Here is a 25,039-nt window from a genome sequence, read left to right as displayed (position 1 = left end):
TGACATGTGCTTTATCTCTTTTGCTAAAGCCGGATTCTTCGCTGCCAAAATTCCTGCTGGCGTGACAGACATTTTGAAGTTTCAGTGACACTATTATTCCTTTGATTAGTTGACTAGTTTGTTTATTTATAATCTCCTGAAAATAACACAAGAATTGAAAGTTGAAACAGATACTGGTGACATATGATGCTGTGGTCTTGAGTAATCTGTTGTTGCTCTGTTTACACAAATGTTGAACAATTTATCTTCTTATTGTAAATGCCTTAAAATCAAATCTCTTCTGATGTAACACTAAAGTAAAGTTAGTTCAAAAAGCTTTATTTATTGTTGAAAGAAAACTTAATGCCTGATGTATTTATTTCTCCAGCAGTTAAGCTGCAAGATGAGTCTGACTCAAATCTTCTGTCCTGCTGGAGTCAGGCTTGTGTGACAGGCTAAAATAGCCGTATCCTTGGTCCGAGCTGTGTGTGAGCAATGTTCAGCCCACAGGGTAGGGTTTCTCTACGCCTACGGTTCACCAACCAATCCACACACAGAGGTGGAGTCAGAGGCGGGATCGCCTCTGTACTTCTGTGTCTGTGTGTGTTAGGAGATTAACGCACACACAGCTGGTGGGTGGAGCTTACACTTCTATTCTGATTCTCTGCCCAGTCTAAGCTGAGAGTCTGACCGCTAAGGATGTCTGTACAGAGAAACGAACAAGTCCTGGTGACATCAACCGCACCCAGTCTTCAGAATTTAGCAACTCTCATACAGCTTTATAACATTACAACACAGGAAAAAGTCAACCACAATTGAGACCGAATCAGCAGAAGAAAAATCAGTTTCTCTCTAATTTATCCAAGCAATAGTTTAAACAAGATCAGAGTATTTGAACTTTCACGAGTAAAACAACCACACACAACAAAGCTTTCACACTTGCATAGAGATAAAAAACACACTTCAAAGCGATTTGACACTGGAACAACGTTTCATGCCAAACAGCAACACACATACACATTATTATTTTTACTCATAATCTATATTTCTCATATTTCACATAACCCAGCTGGTAAAAATAGTTATCATGCTTGTGCACTTCAGCATATATTTTTTATTTATATATATGTCACTCTAAAAACTTATTATTATTATTTTAACTTCTGGTTTTCTGTTCAAAGGCTAATCAGAACAAGATCACAGACTTTGAAATTTGTATAACATTAAACATCAAAATGTAGCACTGCAGTGAATAATATTGATTTGTTTTACACCGTTTTTTAAAGCTTCTCCTAGTTTTTCCTCCTTTTTTCCTCCTAACCTCTGGCGCCTCACCCACAGCTGTTCTCACTCACACACACGCTTGTCTTCACAAACACACACACACACACTTGTCTCAGCGCACACACACACACACACACACAAAAAAACTCAATAGACAGTTTCCCCGAGCACCCGGGTCTGTCGTTTCCCTTGCAGCCTCTCCGCTGCTCCTATGAGTTCAACACATGCCTTTTGCCAACAACACATGAAATTTACCAATCCTCGAGGATTCAACCAAATTACTGGCAAGCTTATCTGTCACAACTTCAGCGCTTTTTCTCAGATCCCAATCTTATCCCGGCCTCACCGGGGCATATGGATCTCACTTGTCGACCTTTTACTTGTCCTTCCTGGACTCTTTTTTTTTTTTATCAGCTGTCAAATTCTATTCCAATTCTCGCTGTCCCAGCTTTTAATTTGTCACTTTAAACTTTGTCCGTCATCAAAATGACTCAGCTGACTTCACACATGTGTGAATAATTTCACCGCTGCTCTGGACAAGCGCCTTCTCTTGTTGTTATTCTAAATTATGAGTAGGGCATGTTTTTTTTCTCCCAGACCATTTCTCAGTCCACGAAAATAACTCCAAAATTGAACAAAAGTTGTTCTTACCTATAAGGGCCCCGGAGTCAGGTTTCAGTGGATTGAGAAATGATCCGAAGAGCACACCTCCACTCCCCGCTTCGTGGTCACCAAATGTGGTTCTTTTTCCTTATCAAAAACAAGAGAGAGACAGTTTATCCAATCTCAGCGTGGGGCTTTATTTGTACAATTCAGCAATACATCACCAACACTTCATGGGGACAGCCTTCAGCCTCGAACTAAATGCCTCGGCTGGAAACCTGCTGCAAAAGCCCTCTCTCCTACACCACGCAGCATCGGTTATACTCTTCTGGCCCCCACCCTCATGATTTCGGGAAATGATGGGATGCTGTTTTATTACCCAATATGGTCAAAGTAAGCCAATACTTACTGGAAGTTACATAAGCTGGACTGAACAACATGTTGTTGAGCACGTACGCAGCAGCTGGACAATCAAGATGTTAAAAGTGCACGTGCACAGGATGCTGGGCTGATAAACATCTTGTCAAAAATGCACGTACACAGAACACTGCTTTTTGGCTCCTACACCCTCACTTGTGAACAAGACCCCGAGATACTTAAACTCCTCCACTTGAGGTAGGACATCTCCCCCGACCCAGAGTTGGCAAGCCACCCTTTTCCGGTCGAGAACCATGGTCTCAGATTTGGAGGTGCTGATCCTCATCCCAGCCGCTTCATACTCGGCCGCGAACCTACCCAGCAAGAGCTGAAGGTCAGAGCTGGATGAAGCTAGGAGGACCACATCATCCGCAAAAAGCAGAGACGAGATTCTCCTGCCACCAAACTCGACACACTCCACACCACCACCATACACCGGCTGCTGACTGAATATTTTCTCATTTCTAGACCACTCTAAACCCTAGAGAGGGTTGTGGGTGGAAATCCAGATCAACAGTTCCTGAAGTGCTCAGCCAGTCTGGCACCATCACGTCTCCTCTTCCTCAGCCTGACCTTCAGCAAGTCGTCCTCAGTGTAGACGTGCGATTGGCTGATTTCCTGTTTGTGTTAACAAGCTGCTGAACAGGTGTAACTAATAAAGTGGCAGCTATTGTTTTCTGGAAAAATCAAGTTAAAATAAAAAAAAATCTGTTAAAAGGTAACATTTGCACTTTTAAAGTTCGGGTTTTTCACCCAGACAGTTTGTTACTAAAGGCTAATCAATCCCGACCGATCCATGCAGCTTCAGATGGCCTATTTCGTCTTCAGCCCAACAGTCGGAGGTCTTGCCCTCTAATTAATCCAACTTGTCCATCTGCTAAACACTGGATCCGTGTGCAGGACTGCTGCATTATTCAGCGTGGCTGCGGGTGGCAGAGGATGCCTGTGGTCCGGAGTCGCATTACTCTGCAAAGCAGCAAAGCCGGAGCGACGGGAGAAAGATGAGGCAAAAATGAAATGAATGGAAGAGGAGTGGAGGGGCGGGGGAGCGTTATGATGAAAGGGAGGAATAAGGTGAGAGAAGAGACAGAGGGGTGAGATTAAGGCCTAGTCCACACGTAGCCGGGTTTATTTAAAAATGAATTTCCGCCCCTCCAAAATCTTGCATCCACACCACCGCGTTTTAATAAAAAACTATGTCCACACACCCGGATAAATACGTTGTTAAGGACATGCCAGACCTGTAGACGGCAGTACTTCCCCCGTTCTTAACCTCGTCCTTCATCTGTGGTCTTCCGCAAGGAGCAGTAATTCCGCTTGCAAAAACAAACAAGCAGAAAGCGCTTGGACAATTGATAAAGCGAGCGCAGCTCTGAGGGCATCCATGCTGTCGGCTAGTGTAAACACAGGTCGCACACGTGATGTCAGCATTTTTCTGTCGCGGAAAGTGACGTTGCGGACCTTAAAACTCCGGTTTTGTCCCTCCACACGCAGACACCCAAAACGGAGAAAACGCAGATCTTCACTTTGGCCGGAGTTTTTAAAAAGATCCGTTTTCGTGTGAAAAAACTCCGTTTTCGTGTGGATGACAGGCCAAAACGTAGGTGGCAGATCCCCGGCTACGTGTGGACAGGGCCTAAATGGCCGATGTGGTTCCACAGCTGGGTCAGGGGCTTTAAAACAGGAAGTCCACGTCCAGCGGACAAACCAGCTCTGAGGGGAGCGTTTTTACATCAAATGACGGGTTCACAACAAGGAATCTTTCTCCTCCTTCCTCTTTTATTTATTAATCATCATCCCACACAAGAACCCCACCCACCCCGTCTCGTGGTAGATACACCCTCGTCAAGTACAACGCTCCAAAAACACAGTAGTCATTTATTCTGGGTTCATACAGAAATAAAACCAGTGATTGGGTGATCCGGTGCTGGCAGTCGCAGCCACAATAGAAAGCTTTGGAATGATAAAAGTACGACACTCGTTTCACACGGTGCAGGAAAACAACTCGTGTGGATTTTCTCCAATCAGCGAAAGGCAGAATAATTTACCCGTGCTCGGGTGAGCTGCTGAACTCGAGTGCAGAGACACACACTCTGACTCTGATGTCTGACGAGAATCCTGAAAAAAACACAAAAAGGTTGTTTACGGCACATTCAGCTCGGCGGTTACTTACTAAACATCTTTACTCAGGGCAAACAGAGAATATATTATTCACATGACATTATACATCTGTATGTACACACTCCTACGCTCCAGCTGGGTCGGACCCAGGGCTGAGGAGTTCAGGGTGAGTTCTGGAGCTTCACCTCCCACCTCACAAGGTTTACCTAGCAGAGCATCGGGGGAAGGTTCGGGTGAGACACGTTTTAGAGGATCAGAATGAAATAACAGGGTTTTGTGGTTCCTGAAATAAAGTGTGATGTTGTTTCTGAGCTGACTCAGATCTCCACGAGTCAGCTGTTCCAGTGGTGCTTTCTGATTCCCATGTTATAACTGACCACTCTCGTGTTACATCAGGGGTCTGCAACCTGTGGCTCCTGGAACAACATCAGCTGATCCATGGAAAGTTTGCTATTTGTCCACAGATTTGCAGTAAGTGCATGAGGTTTCTGTTTCTGCAGCAGAACATTTTAAACCCAAGTGGGCGGGGCTTTTTGTGTCACCTAGGTTAATTGAGTTTTCACTAAAATGCTGAGCCTGCAGATATCCATGGAAACTTCTAACAAATGAGCAGTTTGACTTACAATCAGACAATCTTTACATTTTTAACATATTAACTCATTCACTGCCAATGACAATTAAAGTCGTCATTTGCATTTTTTTACTGTGTGGGTGTCGGACGAGCCCCTGCGCCATGAGAGCAAACATCTCAGCTCTAAAGCCGATCTTCATCCGCATATGTCACAAGTCACATGATCAGGAAGCAGAACATACATGTGTTAGGAGATCGTTTTGGGCCGCTGCTGCCGTTCACAATTCAACAACAGATTATGAAAGAATGGATCACGAAGAACATCTTCCTGATGAGTTTAAGTATCTCGGGGTCTTGTTCACGAGTGAGGGTAGGAGGGATCGGGAGATTGACAGGCGGATTGGTCCGGCGTCTGCAGTGATGCGGACGCTGAGCCGATCTGTCGTGGTGAAGAGGGAGCTGAGCCAGAAAGCCGGGCTCTCGATTTACCGGTCGATCTACGTTGGATACACGTTGGAGAGGTTACATCTCCAATCTGGTCCGGGAACGCCTTGGGGTCCTGCCGGAGGAGCTGGTGGAGGTGGCCGGGGAGAGGACGGTCTGGAGCTCCCTAGTTGGGATGCTGCCCCCACGACCCGGACCTGGATAAACGGAGGAAGACGAGGACGATCTTCCTGATGTAAGAGGTGAGTCTCCCCTTTGTTTTGGCGTCGACATTATCCTAGCGCGCAACGTACTGTGACTCTTAAAAAAACAGTAAAAACGGTGAGAAAAGCTGGCAGCGAATGAGTTAAGGAAAAATTACTCTAAAGGTTCAGGTAATTGTGCAGGTTATATATATATATATATATATATATATATATATATATATATATATATATATACATACACACATATATATATGCTGTATGTGTGTCAGAGAGTATGTGTGCGTGTGTGTTTGTGGGTTTGCGTGTGTGGGTATGTGCATGTGAATGTGCGTATGAGTATGTGTGTGTGTGTGTTTGCATGCCTGTATGTGTGTTCGCGTGTGTGTGTCTGAATCCATATTTCTAGATGTTTATTTTTACTGGATTTTTCTTCCCAGGTCTCAAGGCCGCAGACCCCCTCTGCTTTTGAAAACACCATGATGTTCTGTAAGTGCACGGGACATTTATGTTTGATACATTTTAATGATTTCATGTCGCTAACAGCAGCTAACTTCATGTCAACGAGCTCTCACATCTGAAATGATCACGTTCAACCTGGCTTTTACAGAACAACCAAGCACCTCAAACATCAGATTAGTAAAACCAGTTAAAACCAGTTAAATTCTGCAGCATGGTGCCGGTGAAGCACGTCACCGCATCGTTCAGGGGGGCATCGGCACGACGGCGTCTCAGCGCTGGTTCCTGCTTCATAAATCCATCACTGTTTGTTTTGTTTGCAGAACAAAATAAAGGATTCAAGTCAGTCAGTGGGATTGGCACAGGAAGAGTAATGAGACACAACCGCTGCCTAATCCCAACACACATGCTATTCCAGCATACACGTTATGGCAAAATACGATACAAAGCAACACTGTACAGTTAATGCCTCAATACTGATGACGACCAGGCAGGTCGGTTCTGGTGCTGCTCGTCCATAAAATGCTTTGTTGCTGTTTTGTACAGATTCTAACATTGAACAATAAGGCAGTTTATGGTTTTGTACGGAGGTCATGCCATTCCTCAGAGAAAAGTGTGTAACTCTGGAAATAACATCCTCAGTGTTGAAATGAAACGATGAAGAGCAGCCAGCTTCGCTGCTACCGAAATCCTCAGCTCAACAGATTCAGTCCGAGGCAAAGTGGACCAAAAACAACTAAAATCCAAGAGCAAAAGACCACCAACTAGGAGGAAACCACAACTGTACATTAAAGGTTAACATTTTAAATCTCCATCGAGGTTTTCTTCAACTCCCCCAAAAGTCTAAAGGTCCAAACACTGAAGAAGTGGGGGTGTCACCGGGTCGCCCCACAGCAAATCCTCAGCATACGGGACACAGCTGCTGTCGTGAACCTTTAGTTGCTATCTGCCTTCAAAGCAGTCCAAGTACTCGAGGACGAGGTCATAGCAAAAGCGGTACTGGTCCTGGAGGAGCACACAGAGGAGAGGACTCAGAGGACGATAGAAAACATGTAACTTAAGTCAGGGTTGGACTTTCTTACCAGAGACTCCACCATGTTGGGTTTGCAGTTGCGTAGAGTCTTGACAGCATAAAAGATGTCAGCCATGTTCTGGTACTGGATCATCTCCAGCAGGATGTTGCAGGCACAGAAGGTCCCACTACGACCACCACCGTTGCTGCAGGAAGAGGAGTCGGGGTGAAAAACAGGTCCGACTCTACATTTCCCTTCCATTACAACACTGCTGTCACCTTCAGCCGGCTGTTGCACTGAAGCTTTACAGAAAATGCATTTGCAGGCGTTGAGTTTTCCTTAGGCGCTTCCTAAAGGAGGTGATCTAACAGCGTGGTGATGTATGTCCTCTGTGTGGTTTGATTAACACTTGGACTCGGGCTGTGTGTTTTTGGAAGACCCAACTAATCGCCTCAACAAAGAAAAACTCATCAGAGCAGCTTGTGGATGTTCAGAACACACCGCAGGAGTTGGTGTCGCTCAATGAGTACATCCGTCTCCGTTTCCTGTGAACACAGCCCGCACATGTAGCCGGGGTTCGACCCATTATATACCGATGTGTCACAGACATCGTCACAACAACCAGAGCACAACCGCGGCCGCAGACACAACCACAGTGACAGGCCGTGTCATCCGCTGGGCTGCAGTCATAACCACAGCGACAGTCTGTCTCCATTAGGCTCAGCAGCGGTGGGTGAACGCACAAACACACACACACACACACACACACACACACACACACACACACACACACACACACACACACACACACACACACAAAGAAGAGGGCGAACCAGCGTGTCTGGTTATCCGTGTAATTGCAGAGCTGCAACAGTTGATGGAATCCTGACGTCTGCTGTGATCACCACCAGCAGAAGTCCACGCCGTCCCGAGTAGATGGAAGGGGACGTTAAAGGCGACCTGTCATGCTAAACTCACTATTTAGATCTCTGTGCTGCCACGTGAGTCTCTACTGATTCTATAAACTCCCCAAATGTGAAAACATCCATAAATCTGTTTTCTGTCAGTGTTTGCTTTTAGTGATTTTGTTCCTCCAATGAGCCGTTTGAAAGGTTCCCAGTGGTAAGTTAGCATGGAACAGCCCTGTCATTGTTGATGCTGGAGGAGCAGCAGCTCTACTCTAAGCCCCTCCAGGATGTCAAAGCTTCTTAGCTTAAGCTGGGCGGACACTGTGTGACTTTTTCACTCGTAGCACTCAGGTTCAGCTCAAACTGTACGAGTTCCTCGCAGGGCAGATCTCACGAGTCATGCGCTCACACTGCACGACCCAGTTCTCAGATGCGACCTGACTGCTCACACTGTACGTCCGGTAGGAACACGTCGGCCCTAAAAATATGCTAAAAATAGCAGTTTTTACTCAACACGTCAGACTTTTTTGTCTTGCCTGTTGTCCTTCGGGAGTGTTGCAGGAGGACAGAGGGATTTATGGGGGTTGGATGAGGAAAACAAAATAAAGAAAGTAAATCTGTTTTTTGTGATCAGTTTAGTTTGACATGAACACGACAAACATGCTTTCTTGACGATCTTTGTGAGTAAAAAAACGTGTAGAAATAAAAACAAACAGCGTGTGTTATTTGGGAAATAGCGGGGAGCGGCGTTGATGCAGGATTGCGCATGCGCCGTGAGCGGTTCTGATACTTTTTGGGTCGCAGCTGCTCGCAGCGCCGCTTCAACAGTGCGACACCCTCACGAGGGACGAGCGAAATATTAAACACGCCAGAAGTCCGTGCAACCTCACGACTGCTGATCGGTAGCTGGTCACGTGGTGTTAATCGCCTCTCGTAACTCCCAGTACACTACACGACGCTCAGCGCAAAACTCGCCCCGATGTCGTGGATTCTCGCACGACTGGAAAATTGGCTCAAAAAAGTGAAAAAGTCGCACAGTGTACGCTCGGCTTTATAGCAGCCTGAGCAGGGTGGGTGGGCGTGACCAGCTCCAGTTTGTTTTTTTCAAAGTGAAGATTCTGGGCTGGCCTGGGCCTCCATAACACCTCAGCAGTGCCACAGGCTGATTGCCTCCATGCCACGCCGCACTGAAGCAGTCATTTCTGCAAAAGGATTTCCAGCCAAGTATTGAGTGCATAACTGAACATAATTATTTGAAGGTTGACTTTTTTGTAATAAAAACACTTTTCTTTTATTGGTCGGATGAAATGTGCTAATTTTTTGAGATAGGAATTTTGGGTTTTCATGAGCTGTATGCCAAAATCATCAATATTAGAAACAATAAAAGGCTTGAACTACTTCAGTTGTGTGTAATGAATCTAATATATATGAAAGTCTAATGTTTATCAGTACATTACAGACAATAATGAACTTCATCACAATATGCTAATTTTTTGAGAAGGACCTGTAGATACACTCAAAAATATAAACGCAACACCTTTGTTTCTGCTCCGATTTTTCATGAGGTGGACTTAAAGATCTAAAATTCATTCCAGACACACAATATTACCATTTCTCTCAAACATTGTTCACAAATCAGTCTAAATGTGTGACAGTGAGCACTTCTGCTATGTTTGGGAAAGAATTTAGCAGTTTTGTTAGTAAATTTGTGTTTCTCACTGCCTACATGTTTTTGAACGAGGTAACGTTACTTCCAAAAGTTCAGCCAGTGATCTGGTGTGACGTCATCTACAGGCGCCGGACCCAAGCTGGCCAGGAGGAAACATGGCGTCCCCCAAAGAGGCTAGACCTGCACCGTATGCACTTCAGACCTGGTTTTTATGGTTATGTGGTTAGAAGCCTCAGACACTGTTCAACCACTGGACATCATTTTGTTCATTTTCAACAACGTTTTGATGGATATTTCCAGAAGCTAAAGGTAAAAACTCCTGACTGCATCTTTAAAGCATGCTTTATGACTACATTTTATTTTGCGAAGACGGTTTCAGACTGTGACATTTATCACCTAAAAGCTGGTTTGTGCTGAAACTTGAAACCAAATGTTAAAAACACCCAAAGGCTGAATCTGTCTACGCTTGCTGGACCCCCCCCCCCCCCCCCCCCCCCCGGTGATATTTGCTGTTTGGATTCAAATGTCTTCAGAACTGTCTGAAGGATCGCCATCGAATCAGAATGAAATCCATTTCTTGGTTTTTCCTTCAGCATCTCCGTATGTTGTTGATGAATTATTTATTTATTTGCTTATGAGCTGATCTTTATGACAGCTGTGTGCTCATCACTCATCAGCAAAATTAAGACCAATAATCCTTTGGGCATGTTGGAGTTAGTAAGGTTATTTATCAAACACATGATGGGGACATTTAAAGTCAAAATTAGACATTTAGAGTGAATCTGCTTTTCACTGAACCCTTCCTGTATTTCTAGGCCCGCTGTGTCCGATGCCAGTAAACACAACAGGATTTACTCTTCCAGAGGAAAAAATTGTTTCACGGAGTCCTGAAGGACAATAATGGCATCCGTGTAATCCGATAAACCTGTTTTAACACTTCATAAAAACTCGATACAGTTCTTTTGCTCGGCTCAGACAAACTATATAATATTTATAATAAAAAATCTAAATAGCAATATGAGAAACTCTACAAGGAACCATAAATTGAGAAATAACAGCACGGAGCGGCGTTTGTGCTGAAAAACTGCGCTGGTCATCAGAAATAAAAGGCAATATCTACAAAGTACTGGAGAACAATCCACTTCCTGTCTCCTGAGACTGCCGCAGCCAAGGTGGGGGTGCGGGAGACTCTGCGGCGTATACAAGCGATATTAAGGTAATCAGTCGCTGTCAGTGCTTTGGCAGTGTAGTGAGAGCCATCGCATTCTGAATTAAGGCATAATTGATTTGATCTCCATAATCTCCCTGCTGGTTGTCGTGGGTAACGCCGTGTGACAGCACTGAGTGATGTGCTCTTGGATGGAGGACGGGGGAGGGGGGTTATAGATGTGTGACGGGTCGGCAATGAGCAAGACGGGCCATTCATATTCATCAGCGGGATGTTGGCTCGCAGGGCTCAGGACGCCGCTGCACCACGCGGCGTTACACCAGGAACAGATTTTCCACCTTATAAAACACACACTGGCACCAGGAGCCTCACCGATTCTGCTTTGCATCAAACGACAAAGACGGCTCGACACACACACAATGTTATTACACACATTTTAGTGATGCACCCCTCCTGTGAAAAAGCCTCTCGTTTTAAATGTCAGTCTTCTGAAGCTGCAGGACCGTTTCAGAGCACCTCCCTGTGTGTGTGTGTGTGTGTGTGTGTGTGTGTGTGTGTGTGTGTATGTGTGTGTGTGTTTACTGATAATTCTTTTATGCATGCTCTTACAGGAATACTGACTAAAGCTGGATTTGAACATTTTAAACGATAATTGTCTTACCTGTTGTAGATAGCTCCCTGAATGGCCTCAGTTCAGAGAAATGGAGTGTCTGATAAGATAACTGCATGTAAAGCAACAACAAAGCCTTTTGCTGTCATCCTATTAATTAATATTTGATTCATGCAATGTTCTTTTGGAAATTTTTCACATTCAAAAAATTTTGATCACATTGTGATCGACATAAAAGTTCCACTGACTTTTAACCAGGAGCAGCTAAAGCTAGCGCTTCTAGAGCATGAGGCTATTTCTGGTGGATTTTCAAAGTAAGCTAGCACAAAACTAAATAACAAGCGTGAATAAAGATCTAAACTCCATCTAGGAGGATCTTTTGTGACATCCGTGTTTATGTTCCTCGCATTGCCTCACGGGAGTGTGTGGCACGAAACGTGTATTTTGCCTATAATTCGGGTGTTTTCCACCTTTGGAGGAAGATTCAGCGAAGCAGATGGATTATTCTTGCTGTGTGGTTGATGGTTCGGCCCGTGGGAGGCTTGATAAAAGTTTTATAGAAATTTTCTCTGTAAACGACCGCAAAACATGAAAAAGATTATGGGAAGCGACCCGGACACTCAGAAGAGGTCCTGGACTCCTGCAGCTACGGACAGTTTGTGAGGCTCATTTAGTTCACGGCGAGTCTTCGCGACTACTTGTTACTTAAAGAAGTTGTTTTTAAGAACATTCATCGTATTTTAAATACACCGAGTCCTGCTTTCGCGTTCTGATTCAGGCGTCTTGATCTGCGGTCACTGATGAAGACCTGCCCAGCTTTGCAGTCGCTGTGAGGATTTATCCGTTTCCTTTTGCCGTCATCCACAGGCGATGAGAATCGCGCTGTGGCTCTGCTCGTTGGAGCTACCTGCTGCTTTAGCATGACCACGGCTTTCTGTTTTCAGAAAAGATCGGCCCAACTTTCCTTCAAACAAATGAATCGTAGGCCTCCAGACGTTTGAAAGCCTTTAATTTTTGATGAGTGAAGGGTCCAGGGCTTTCGGTTAAATCGAAATAAATGTATCCCAGCAGATTTGTGAAAAAACCACCAGACCAACGTTTTCCATCATCTCAGAGCTCAACAGGCGCTTAACGAATATTAAGCTTCTCTCTACACCTCCTCTTGTCTTTAGACGTTGATTTGTTTATATATCGGGACTAGGGATGGGTACCGAATTCGGTACTTTTTAAGGTACCGACCGAATTCCATAGTACCGACCGAGCACCGATTCACGTCATTTCAAACTGTGCCTCGTTTCGGTACCCGTCCTTCGTAGCGAGAACTTGCCAAGACAGCTGCGCATGCGCAAGAGCGTTTTGTTGTCGGTTGCTGTGAGCCAGTTGTAAACAGAGCAGCATGGTAGAAAGAACGCACGCTAAAGCTTGGGTCCACTTCACTAAATGTGATGGGTAACTGGGTGATGATGAAACCAGCGACAACGATCTAAGTGAGACATCCTCATCTTAATCTGCTCCAGTAGGTTAATATAATTAGCTTGATATGTTAGCTTCGGTTTCGCTAATGGTGCGTTCGTTTTCTCCTCGGAACTCCGAGTTTCTGAATAGAAGAACATGAACGCGCTCTAAAGTTTGGCTTCACTTTACTAAATGCGACGGGTGACTGGGTGAAGATGAAACCAGTGACAACGATCTAAGTGTGAGGCATCATCGTTTTAATCTGCTCCTGCAGTTAAATAAACTGTTTAAGATAACATTAGCTTGGTATGTTAGCTTCCATTGCTACCATTGTTATCAGCTAATGGTGCGTTCGCTTTCTACTCGGAAATTCTAACTTCCCAGTAGGAAAAATCAATTGAAAAAGGACGGCAAAAGGAATGAAGATACACAGTAAATTTAGTTCACAGTAAAGATGTTTGCTTCAGTTTAATTATCAGCTTATAAAACTACAAGAACGGTGTTAAAATACAAACAGTTGAATGTTATTTATCGTGATATTTATCAAATATGGTTATAAATTGAGAAAAATATATATTTAATTATAAAAGAGAATTAAAATAATAAACACTCAAAAGTATCGAAAATTGGTACCGTTAAGTACCGGTATCGATTCCTAGGTACCGGGAATTAGTACTGAATCGATTCAAATGTCAAAGGTACCCATCCCTAAATTCGGGACTTCGCCTGAAAACTCTCATAACGTTTACGTTGCGTATTCATAGCGGTTTGTTTCTGCCACTCAGCCACTCGCGCATGCACACAACGATGTCTACAAACATCCTCCTACACCTGCTTGTCCACACAGGGTCACGGGGGCCGGTGCCTTTCTCCAGCATTCATCGGGCAAACAGGCGGGGTACACCCTGGACAGGTTGCCAGTCCATCATAGGGCAACACACAGACACACGGGACAAACAACCATGCACACACACACTCACGCCTAAGGACAACTCAGAGAGACCAATCAACGTGACTGATGTTTTTGGACTGTGGGAGGAAGCCGGAGTACCCGGAGAGAACCCATGCATGCACAGGCAGAACATGCAAACTCCACGCAAAGGCCGGGATGTGAACCCAGGACCGTCTTGTTGCAAGGCAACAGCGCTAACCACCCAAGATCTAAAGTCATATTGTAGTAAACAAAGTATGAAAGACAGCTCAAGGGTCAGAGTTCATGAGGTCCACAGCCTCGGGCTGCTCCTGAAGGAAGGAGGGTGACTAGTGCACTGTTGCTTTCTTTTCCCTGGTTCTGCACCTGCTAGCTTAAATGTCTTTGGGGTTTTGTTTCATCAGAACTGACGGTGGAGTAAAACCACAGCCTGGACTAGCTGTTAGCGTATCAGTCCTGTTGAATATAACCCATTCCTACAAACACATCTATAACCAACGGGTTGTGTTGTGATCATTAACACTGTGACTCACAGGCAGTGCACAACAGTGCGTCCTTCTCCACACTCCCTCTGCCACTTGTGCACTTGAGCCAGCAGGTTGAGGAAAGACTTCTTGGAGTCGGGAACGTCACGATACGCCGACCAGCGCAGGAACTGGAACTGACACACCACCAGCTGGCCCTCTTGGAGCTTCGCATGCACAGAGAGAATGAAACACACGTCAGAGTGCAGACACACGCGTGTCTGTATTGTATCACATATTCAGATTGTTTCAGTCTGTCTAAATTAAACAGACTGCTAGCTCCACGCTGGTGCTTCAGCTGTGCTCACTCAGCAGCCTGAATTAGATACGTGTGTGTCTGTAGGTGTGAGTAGAGCTCCTGCTGCGTGTGGAAGAGGTCCCTGTGTGATCATAACCCTGTCCTGCAGAACCTCAACTAATGCTTAAGGACCAGTGGAGACCTGTAACTCATGCAAATTGGGCTGGGAAAGAAGCCCAAAGATGCACTGAGGAGTCGCCTCAGTGGAGGCACAGGCGCGCGCGCACACACACACACACACACACACACACACACACACACACACACACGCGCGCGCGCGCGCTTACAACGCACTTCCTTTGCCTTTTACTCCCTACCCTTGTATGTCATTGTCACACGCAGGAAAACCACACAACACTGTGCAGAACGAGGGGCTGAAAGTGGAAGAGGTGTGTTATTTCTGTGTGATTTAATTCTTCCCGGGGCCGAGTTAAGGTGGCCTTTTCCTGACTGATGTACACGGAGCAGAAAAAAGGTGCCACAGGTGGAGAGGGGAATGACGAGGGCAGCTGACAGAAGGAGGGCAGCATGCCAATCAGGAGAGGAAGTTGTGACGGAGACTCCTTACATACAGATTTTCTCTGTAATTGGGTCATGCTGAGCTGTATGTGTTGAAAAGGGTGTTTTACCACTAAAAATCACGACCGGTGTCTTCATTTATGAGCGTTAACTAATTATGTGCATTTTTAAGAAAATGTGTGACAAGTTTTTTGAATGAACTGAAGTTAATTCTGCTTGAAGACTGGAGGAAACCGTCTAAATGAGATGTGGTAGGCACTGGGATACGGAAAGCTCGATGTTTTAATGCGCCAGAAGGCAGAGAGGGAGGGAAGACACCCGGCTCAGTGACGACCAACAGAAATGGAAAAGAGCAGAGTGACCTTTACAGCGTCCATGTCAGCGGGCACAAAAATCCCTTCGATTGAGATGATCTGTGCAGAAATGGTTCAGTTTCCTGAAAGGCTTCTGCATTTTTCCCCTTTGTTCCCCTCGTTAGTAGATATTAGTATTATTATCATTACTAAAAGTTGTGGTTTTGAAATGATTAATTAATTAATTAACTAATTAATTAATTAATAATCCAAACAAACCTGACTATATGTAAAAAAACATAAACTTAAAGAGAAAAGTCACCCCAAACCAACCTTTTTGCTGATACACTGTATAAATGAGCGTCTATGCGTGCTGTAGTCGCGTGCAGTCATTATTTTGGCATTTTAATGCATCTTCTTTAAAATATAAATATTGTGTTTGAGTGTAGCGCCTTCTTCTGGTTAAAATCCTCCACTATGTTTGAATTTGAATTAGCCACAGCTGTTAGCTAAAACGGCACCCTGTGACGTAGCCGGCACAGACGTCTGCTGCACCAACCCAGTGGGTATAGAAGCAGCTGAATCTTGTCCCCACCTCTAGCTGGAGCACCTCCTCTAAAATACCAGCTTCCCTTCTCTCTATCCTCTGGTGAAGGAGGTGGAAAGAATTCCTCCGGACCAGGAAGCAGCCCCGAGCCATCACACTACCACCACCGTGTCTGGTATGATGTTGTTTTAGCGCTAGCTTTACACCAGATGGAACGAGACACACACACACACCTTTTTGTCTTTTTACCTGCGAAGTCTTGAGGATGATCTAGATGTTTATTATTATTATTGTTTTTGTAAACGTGAGACTCGTCTTTGCTCTCTTCTTAGGCAGCAGAGAATTTTGTCTGACCAACCATGACCAGGTAAAGTGTGACGGCGGTTTTTAAACACGTTTTACTTATCGACAGAAATAAGGACCATTTGTGCCGTCAGAGAGGTTTTGGTTCTGCGACAGTTCTGATTTACGACGGCTTAGCTAAAGCTCTACGTCCGTTTCCAGAGGTTTTGCCCTAAAATGAATTAAACGTACGTATTTCCTAATGCTGTCCAAATGCACGTGGAGGCAGCTTGAAAGGCAACCGTAGATTCCACCATACGACTGGGTGGTTTCATTGGCTCGTTGCCAGACTATATCTGTCCACACGTAGCGCGGCTTTCCAGACTCGTGAGGCGTTGTGTTTGAGATCTTTTAGCCTGTTTCATGTAGTCACACAGGTTCTGTGGAGGTGATTTTCTAATTCTACGGCTCTGGCAGTAATCAAGCCGTAGTGTGACTGGTGCAACTGCTGCTGCATTAAAGCTAATTCAGGATTTAACAGGTAGGGCAAGTACTATTTTTGACCTAGGGCCAGGTAGTTTGTGCTCACATTTCCTTGTTTCATTTTTATCTTAATTAACAAAATCATCGTCTGAAACTGCAGTTTGTATTTACTCAGTCGTCGTCGTCTCATATTGGGCTTTTTTTGCTGATCTGAAACTTTGAAGCGCACCAAAAAAGAAAAAAGCGTTGTGCACTTTTTTCATTGGTCACTATAAAACCTGCATGTAGTCTATAGTTTGATGAATTTACTGGTCTCTGAAGAAAAAGACAGAAGTGCCACCTGGGTAGAAGCACGTCACCCAAAGCACGTCGGCTGTGAGGAGTTTTCTGTTCGATCTGACGACGTCGAACGTGAAAGCTCTAAATGCACTGCTGGTTAAAAAAGCTGCTTCTATATTTTCCGGTCCAAACTGCAGCTAATGCATCTGTAACGAGTGTTGTGGAACAACACGACCAGCTCAGCCCTGTTTGGTGTCACGGCGACTCACCCTTGTGACGTTCTTGACTCGAAACAGGCGAGTGATGACCTCCTCGTCTGCTGACATGGACAGGAACTCCACCTCCATGGGTCCGTACTGCTGTAAACCGGGCTCTGGCCAGTACTGAACACACGGCTGTTTGGGGAACATGGGCCAATGAGTATTGGGTAAAAATCAATAAATCACATGCATTTTACAGTGAATGTATTCAGTGTTTAAATCACAGAGCAGGACACCAGAACGGCGGACTACTTGTGCTAAATATAAAGAAGAAACGCAGACGTCGTAGTGGTAGAGAGCAGAGGTGTGTTAGAGGAACTGGAACAACTGCAGAACCACTGATGAGCTCCATATCTGTGTCTGGAACTAAAAGGTGCTGTAACTCAAATTTCACATCCTTCCTGGACTGGAAGACACGAAACGGAATAAAAACATCTGAAAAGGGAGCGGACGAAACGGGTAATGTTTACAGCTGTGTGCTTTCCTTTTTCCAAACAAAACAGAAAAACCAGAACATAAGACGTTTTAATCAGTACTAAATGTATTTAGTGAGGATATTTGTGATGGATCTTAACCATCAGGACCAACATCAGACTGATGTCATCTCCACTACTCCGGTCCACGAGCAGGAAGGTGCATCCTAAAAGCTCTGATGGGATCATTTTGAACAATTCCTCATGCAAAAATGTATTTTATTATTACATATATTTTATTATTTAGGCCCAAAGTAGTTTTCTCCAAATCTGAGACCATGGTTCTCGACCGGAAAAGGGTGGCTTGCCAACTCTGGGTTGGGAGAGAGGTCCTACCTCAAGTGGAAGAGTTTAAGTATCTCGGGGCCTTGTTCACGAGTGAGGGTAGGAGGGATCGGGAGATCGACAGGCGGATTGGTTCAGCGTCTGCAGTGATGCGGACGCTGAGCCGATCTGTCGTGGTGAAGAGGGAGCTGAGCCAGAAAGCCAGGCTCTCGATTTACCGGTCGATCTACGTCCCAATCCTCACCTATGGTCATGAGCTTTGGGTAATGACCGAAAGAACGAGATCGCGGATACAAGCGGCCGAAATGAGTTTCCTCCGTAGGGTGGCCGGGCTCAGCCTTAGAGATAGGGTGAGGAGCTCGGACATTCGGGAGGGACTCAGAGTAGAACCACTGCTCCTCCGGATCGAAAGGAGCCAGTTGAGGTGGTTTGGGCATCTGATCAGGATGCCTCCTGGACGCCTCCCTGGGAGGTGTTTCGGGCATGTCCTGCCGGCAGGAGGCCTCCGGGTCGACCCAGGACACGTTGGAGAGGTTACATCTCCAATCTGGTCCGGGAACGCCTTGGGATTCTGCCGGAGGAGCTGGTGGAGAAGGCTGGGGAGAGGACGGCCTGGAGTTCCCTAGTTGGGATGCTGCCCCTGCGACCCGGACCCGGATAAGCGGAGGAAGACGACGAAAGTAGTCTGGGTTCTTACCACAAGAATACAAAACGGTTAGTATTAATTCTAATAATAATATTATGATGAAAATAAAACCATCGTGTCAAATATAGTTGTACATACGTGTATTAACCCATACATTAGGCTCACGGCCATCAAACAGAAAAAACAATAAAGTTTTTCACCAACCAATCTTTTCTTGGATTGACATAAATATTCTGTTTTCATGCCTCTCTGCGCCTAACCGAGCAGCCACGCAGCTGACCCGCCTCATACAGCCGCTCCCAGTCACGTCCATCTGATACGTGCCCTGCCGGCTACGCCAGACCCCGCCGCGCGTGCCGTGCCACTCTTTCTATCTCAAGACATAAACTTTTATTACATTCTCCGTTCACTGTTTGCTGAATCCTCTGGTGCAGTCCTTCTATCCATTGCATAAACTCAAACACAACAATCCAGGGCAGAGAGATGACATCACTACCATGTGATTGGGTGGCTGCAGTGTTGGTCCTGGGACAAACACATGTTGGTGGTTCAAGACTGCAACAGGCTTGAATATGACTAATTGTGCCACTTTTAGTGTGGTCAGTGCATAACTCACCATTTCTGTTAGTGTATACCCGTGTCAGAGCGATGAGAAGCTAGCAACGCCACACGTGCAATACTTCAAATACTTCTTAACAAGCAGTTCAGAGTTTAGTAGATTTAAACGTCTCATCACACGTTCGCTCTAATTATCGTCAAGAGGATGAAAACGGTCTGAAAATCTGCTCCATCCGTCTCTTCTCACTAAGATGCAAACACACTGGAGATATTTTTTGGAGTGGTTTCGGTTCCCTCCACCCTTTGAGTTGCCGTGGCGACTGGGCACGATCCCTTTCAGAGCCATTTGAAGCTGAGCTGAAGAACCGCAGAGAGGGAGGAACAGGAACAATAATCTGTCAAGACTTAGTTTAAACATCTCACCCAACATCAGCTACACTCACGCTCTTTGTCTTCCATTTGGAGTAAAATTAAATCAGGTTTAAAATAAAGAATGACATTAAAAAATAAAATAAAATCATCTAAACTCGGAGACGACTGTTGCAAACAGAATTCATGACACTTCCAGGGTCAGCTCATCATCACACAAGCTGTGTGGATTTGGCTACTGTGGCTCCATAATTACGCAGACACACTTTAAATGTTTTAAACTGATGAATCACGTCGGATCAAAGCGCAGCTTCAACGGTAAATCCTCCCTTTTCTTATCGGTCTGATGCTAGTCGGTACTTGGAGGCTGATGCAAACATTTTATTCGTCTTCCAGAACTAAACCGAGCAACAGGTTCGACTCTTCCAGCTGCAATTAAAGTCTCTGACTGAAAGCTGCAAGGCGTCTATGTAAGAGGGTTTTAATGTTGATGAATCCCTCTTGAGAAACATCCTGTTTCATTTGGAATGGCGCGCTGGTTTGATAACCTTAGCGTGGTGAATAAAGAGAGGTTGCTGGGCCTAGAGAAGTCCATCAGAGTCACTAGGAGAGCATCATCGATCCTCGGCTTCGTTGGCACGCTGAGTTCAGGCCTTTGCCATCAGAGGGTTAGGGTTAGTAGTGCCCAAGAGGGAAACTCACGCCAATGCTTTAGCTGTTGGCTTTGTGAACAATGGTGCCGGTAGACATTAGTGAATGGTTTTGTGTGTGCGTGCGTACGTGTGTATAACTGTCGACTCTGCTGTAAACCGACTGCCTCCTGGGGACAATGAAGCTCTTTTAATTCAACCATTTGCCATCGTTTAGAATCAGACGTTTACCCGTCTCCCTTTTCTCTGTTCCAACAAAAACAAAGATGTCAGAGTCAGATGAACCCATTTCATCGCCCTTCAGCACGGTGTGTTGTCCCCAACACTGCAACATGTCCAAACTGTTGATGTGGACACCAACGTTGTCGCCAGAAGCTTCTATTTTGTCCTCCCACCTGAAAATATATTTTGAAGAATGAAACCCTTTCTTTGCTTTCATGCTAATCAGGCGTATTTCACACGCGTTCACTTCACTGAATCTGTGCTTGATTACTGTAATGACCCTTTCATCTGTTGTGCTTGGAAAACGAGAGGATAGCTCAATAGACTCAAAGAGAGAATGATGGTTTTTGGACAAGAATGCTCAGACATCGTTGTAATTATGCACTGCTTTCAATCAGATGGAAGTGGCTGAAGTTGTCTGTAGGCAGCTGCGCCCACATGGATGCAGATCAAGCTGGGCTCAGAGTAGCACAGGAATCTTTTAAAACTCTAACAGCTAAAAGAATCATTTGTGAACTCCATCCAGCTGTTTGCTGCTAAAGTTTCCCTGAACTTGGGCCTAGTCCACACGTAGCCGCGGCTTTTTAAAAACGAATATCCGCCCCTCCAAAAACTTGCATCCACACCACTTCGTTTTAAAAGAAAACTCTGTCCACACATACCCGGATAAATACGTTGTTAAGGACATGCCAGACCTGTAGGCGGCAGTACTTCCCCCGTTCTTAACCTCGTCCTTCGTCTGTGGTCTTCCGCAAGGAGCAGTAATTCCGCTTGCAAAAACAAACAAGCAGAAAGCGCTTGGACAATTGATAAAGCGAGAGCAGCTCTGAGGGCATCCATGCTGTCGGCTAGTGTAAACACAGGTCGCACACGTGATGTCAGCATTTTTCTGTCGCGGAAAGTGACGTTGCGGACCTTAAAACTCCGGTTTTGTCCCTCCACACGCAGACACCCAAAACGGAGAAAACGCAGATCTTCACTTTGGCCGGAGTTTTTAAAACGATCCGTTTTCGTGTGGATGACAGGCCAAAACGTAGAAAAATATCTACGTTTTGGCAGATCCCCGGCTACGTGTGGACAGAACTTTGTGTAGTGCTGCCACCAGTCGTTCTGGCTCCCGCTGCGACCATTTTAGGAGGTATAGATCGAGCAGAGAACAGAGAGTGAAACATGCTTGTGAGGAAAAGTGGGCCGGCAACAAGAAGAACCCTGAAATGTGGCGGGGGGGATCTCAAGGACTAATGAGAAAAAAACACTGGGGCGGGAGTTATCTGGTCATGCCTCCAGATCAATGTGGTCAGGGATCAACGCCGACATAACGGCATGAAGAAACTAATCCCGAGCAAGGCGAGACGGAGGAACGGCGAAAGGCGGCGCGCGTCAGGGAACTTAAAGTTCATTTAACCTCCGTACAGAGAGGAAAACGATGGCTGAACTGGGTCTCCGCTTCCTGATGGTGGCCGCAGGGATTCCCAAAGTGTGGTGCGCGCACCCCCGGGGGTGCACGAGCTGCCGCTGGGGTTGCGTGAGGTGAAAAGTGTAATGGCTGCAGAGCTCAGAGAAGTCTGTCATATGTCACCATTAGCGTAGCCAGAAACTCATTTGTGGGTGGGCCTAAGAAAAAGTAAGTGGGCCCAACAAATGTAATTGAAAACAAATATATTTTTGCGCGCGTGTCCTCCACATGTGCCCTAGCTTCATAATAACAATGCGCCGAGCTTCAGCACTCTGGCCTGCGCACGCCGATATGTTCCGTATTTGATCATTTTTAACGGTGTTGGAGGAATCTGAAGGTGGTGAGTCACTCTGGCAGATTGTAATTAACACCTGTCTCATGCAGCTGTTCTGACGTTGTAAACCTCACACACAGAACATTGTGGATGTAACAAAATAACAAGAAATGATTCCCATTCAGGCTATTGACTGCGCGCTGAAGATCTGAAGTTCAGGGTGCGTCTGTCAGAGGTCAGACGCGTTCCAGCGGAACCACGGCTCACGGGTGCACAAGTGAGCACATCTGGGCTGGGCAGAAGTCATTTTACAACATTGGTTTAAATAGCGCCAAATAACGAGGCGCGGTGACTGGAGCGGCTCATGGAGCTGTGCCGCGCGCACACACACACACACACACACACACACACACACACACACACACACACACACACACACACACACACACACACACACACACACACACACACAGATTCAATAAGCGAGCACGCTGCGCAAACTCCGGCGCGCCGTCAGACTGAAGGCAGAAATCAGCGCTGCCTCCTCCGTGATAAAAACCTTTAAGAGGTTTTATAACATTTTTCATTCCAGGTCAAATTAAGATATTAGCTTCTATTTTGGGATGACGTATTAAAGTCGAGTCCGCTCCAGCCAGTGACTCCGAACCTGACTTCAACTCCTGTTACTGCAGCATTTGTTATTCCAGTCCGCATGACAGCGGATCGCAGATTCAGCCACACCATAAAACAGCAATAAGTCGGCCTGAGGCAAAAGTGAACCTCATGGCTTTTCCATATTTTCCCCTATAGACATTTGATTACGCACAAGTAGGTGATCAGCTCAGGTTTACGCAGAGCAGAAGGAAGAAGAGCGCTCTGGTTAAACGTTCCTGCTTTTAGAAAACCGTTAAATTGCATTATTTATGTGCTACCTGGGCACTCTAAATATTTATTTAAAATTAAATCAAAGGAAATTGTAATGGTATCGAATGCTTATTAATTACTATTTAAAAAATGAAAGTGATGGGGGAAAAGGTCGATCATATTTTTTTACCCTGTCTGTTTAGCTTGACGTCTGACATATATATAGATATTTATATAGATATTTATATAGATATATCTATATATCTATATCTATATCTATATATATAGCCATGCCCTGATGTGGGGATGGGGGGTGCGTCGACATGGTCGGGACATAGAAGGGGGTGTGCGGCTAAATAAGTTTGGGAACCACTGATCTACAGCAATAAAAAAGTATAAAAGCCTTTGACCTCACCCAGGCAGAGTTGGACTGGTTGAGCTGGTTGAGCATGACCACTGCGGTGCAGCCGTAGTCAAACACCAGCCTCCAAAAGTCGGCCGTGGTACCGGGTAAAGGGTGCGGGGTCACGATGAAGGCAGCTTGCCGGTGGAAGCTGTCGGCGAGCGCGGCGTTGATGTAATTGTTGCTTTCTCCCTCTGTGGTGACCAGAAAGGCCAGGGCGCGGTCGGGCGGCAGCACGTCCATGCTGCGGTTCTTCTCTCGGTTCCTCGGCAACAAGGCGATGCTGCACTCCTCCACGTCCAGGTGGGGAGTCACCGAGTTGAGCGTCTGCACAAGGAAAGGTTAAAGGTGCAGTATGTAAGAAAATAAGTAGACTTTCACAGAGAGAACATCCCAAAACGTTTCAGGCCTTTTTAAAGGAAGGTTTTACTGAAACATATTAAAGGAAGGAGGGACGTAATTGTTTACAGTGAGTGTGGTGTTGCCGTGCCTCCTGCGAGCTAATGCTACAGCGCCGACAACTCTGACAACAGCAGGCAAAAGCTCCAGAGTTGTTTAAAGTTGCTGCAGTAACCAAATTTTACCACAGGATGCCATTTTTACTTTATTTCTACATAATACGCCTTTAAACAGGAGATAAAAACGTGATGCACTGCAGACCACTTTCCTCTGCTCTTTTTCTCATCATTTCTTCAGACAAAGTGGGAAATATTTGGATCGTTAGCACGGCATCAGTAATAGATCTAAGACATGCTGATCTCACTGCTACTGATTACAGTCAAAAGGCTAAAAAAGTAGCTCATTGGGCGGCGAGGAGGCTTTTAAAGTCAATGCCAGACGAGTTCACATGATCAAAGAGAGGTTTCCTTCTGAAGAGGGAACAGTTTGTAACCGGAGCGCCGCATCACCTACGGTGCCATTCCTTAATCATGAACAAGCTGTCCATCAGAGCTCCTTATGAGGCTGAATGAAGTCTGAGAAGGTGACTCATCCTTTTTCTGTATCACTTTGAGATGTGATGTCAGCGAAACAGCTGCAGCAGAGGAAGGTGGATCAGGCAGGCAAACATCTGATAACACGTTCTCCGAGGGAGGATTGCATCAGCAGTCACAGAATTAAACTGAAACTAATCTCATCCTGACACGCAGGGATGAAGCAGGTCCAGGAGACCATTTGCAGTGGTGTATAAAAAGGGAGGGTCAAGCACCTGAAACTCCTCCCGCAGCTGAGAGGAGTTACTCTGAGAGTCCACCCGTAGCATCTCCTTATAAGTGACGGCAAACTCGTTCACCAAGATGGCCGTCTCTCCACATAGGCAGGCCTCTAGAATGGCATCATGGATGAAGATATACTGCTCCTGAAAAGAAAGCAGGTCAAACCAACGATACATGCACATGTGTGTATGTCTGCACGTGTGTGTGTATGTCTGCACGTGTGTGTGTATGTCTGCACATGTGTGTGTATGTCTGCACGTGTGTGTATGTCTGCGCATGTGTGTGTATGTCTGTGCATGTGTGTG

At 45.5% G+C, this 25,039-nt stretch overlaps 1 protein-coding gene across 4 annotated transcripts in view; it reads right to left on the bottom strand.

Moving 5' to 3' along the window:
• Positions 1–2,038: 2,038 nt before the first annotated feature.
• ptprub (protein tyrosine phosphatase receptor type Ub) overlaps positions 2,039–25,039 on the bottom strand; it is a 337,198-nt gene continuing 314,197 nt past the window's right edge. For all 4 annotated transcript variants that reach the window (XM_070551690.1, XM_070551691.1, XM_070551692.1 and 1 more), the window contains 6 exons: positions 24,728–24,877; positions 23,533–23,847; positions 17,330–17,455; positions 14,369–14,526; positions 7,164–7,299; positions 2,039–7,086 (listed from right to left, as the gene is read on the bottom strand). In XM_070551690.1, the coding sequence (XP_070407791.1) occupies positions 7,024–7,086; positions 7,164–7,299; positions 14,369–14,526; positions 17,330–17,455; positions 23,533–23,847; positions 24,728–24,877 (948 nt within the window). In that variant the 3' untranslated portion in view covers positions 2,039–7,023. The remainder of the gene's footprint in view (positions 7,087–7,163; positions 7,300–14,368; positions 14,527–17,329; positions 17,456–23,532; positions 23,848–24,727; positions 24,878–25,039) is intronic.

Source organism: Nothobranchius furzeri, chromosome 5 (genome assembly GCF_043380555.1).
Source record: "Nothobranchius furzeri strain GRZ-AD chromosome 5, NfurGRZ-RIMD1, whole genome shotgun sequence".
NCBI classification, from domain to species: Eukaryota; Metazoa; Chordata; class Actinopteri; order Cyprinodontiformes; family Nothobranchiidae; genus Nothobranchius; species Nothobranchius furzeri.
This window is presented reverse-complemented; position numbering and strand designations above follow the sequence as displayed.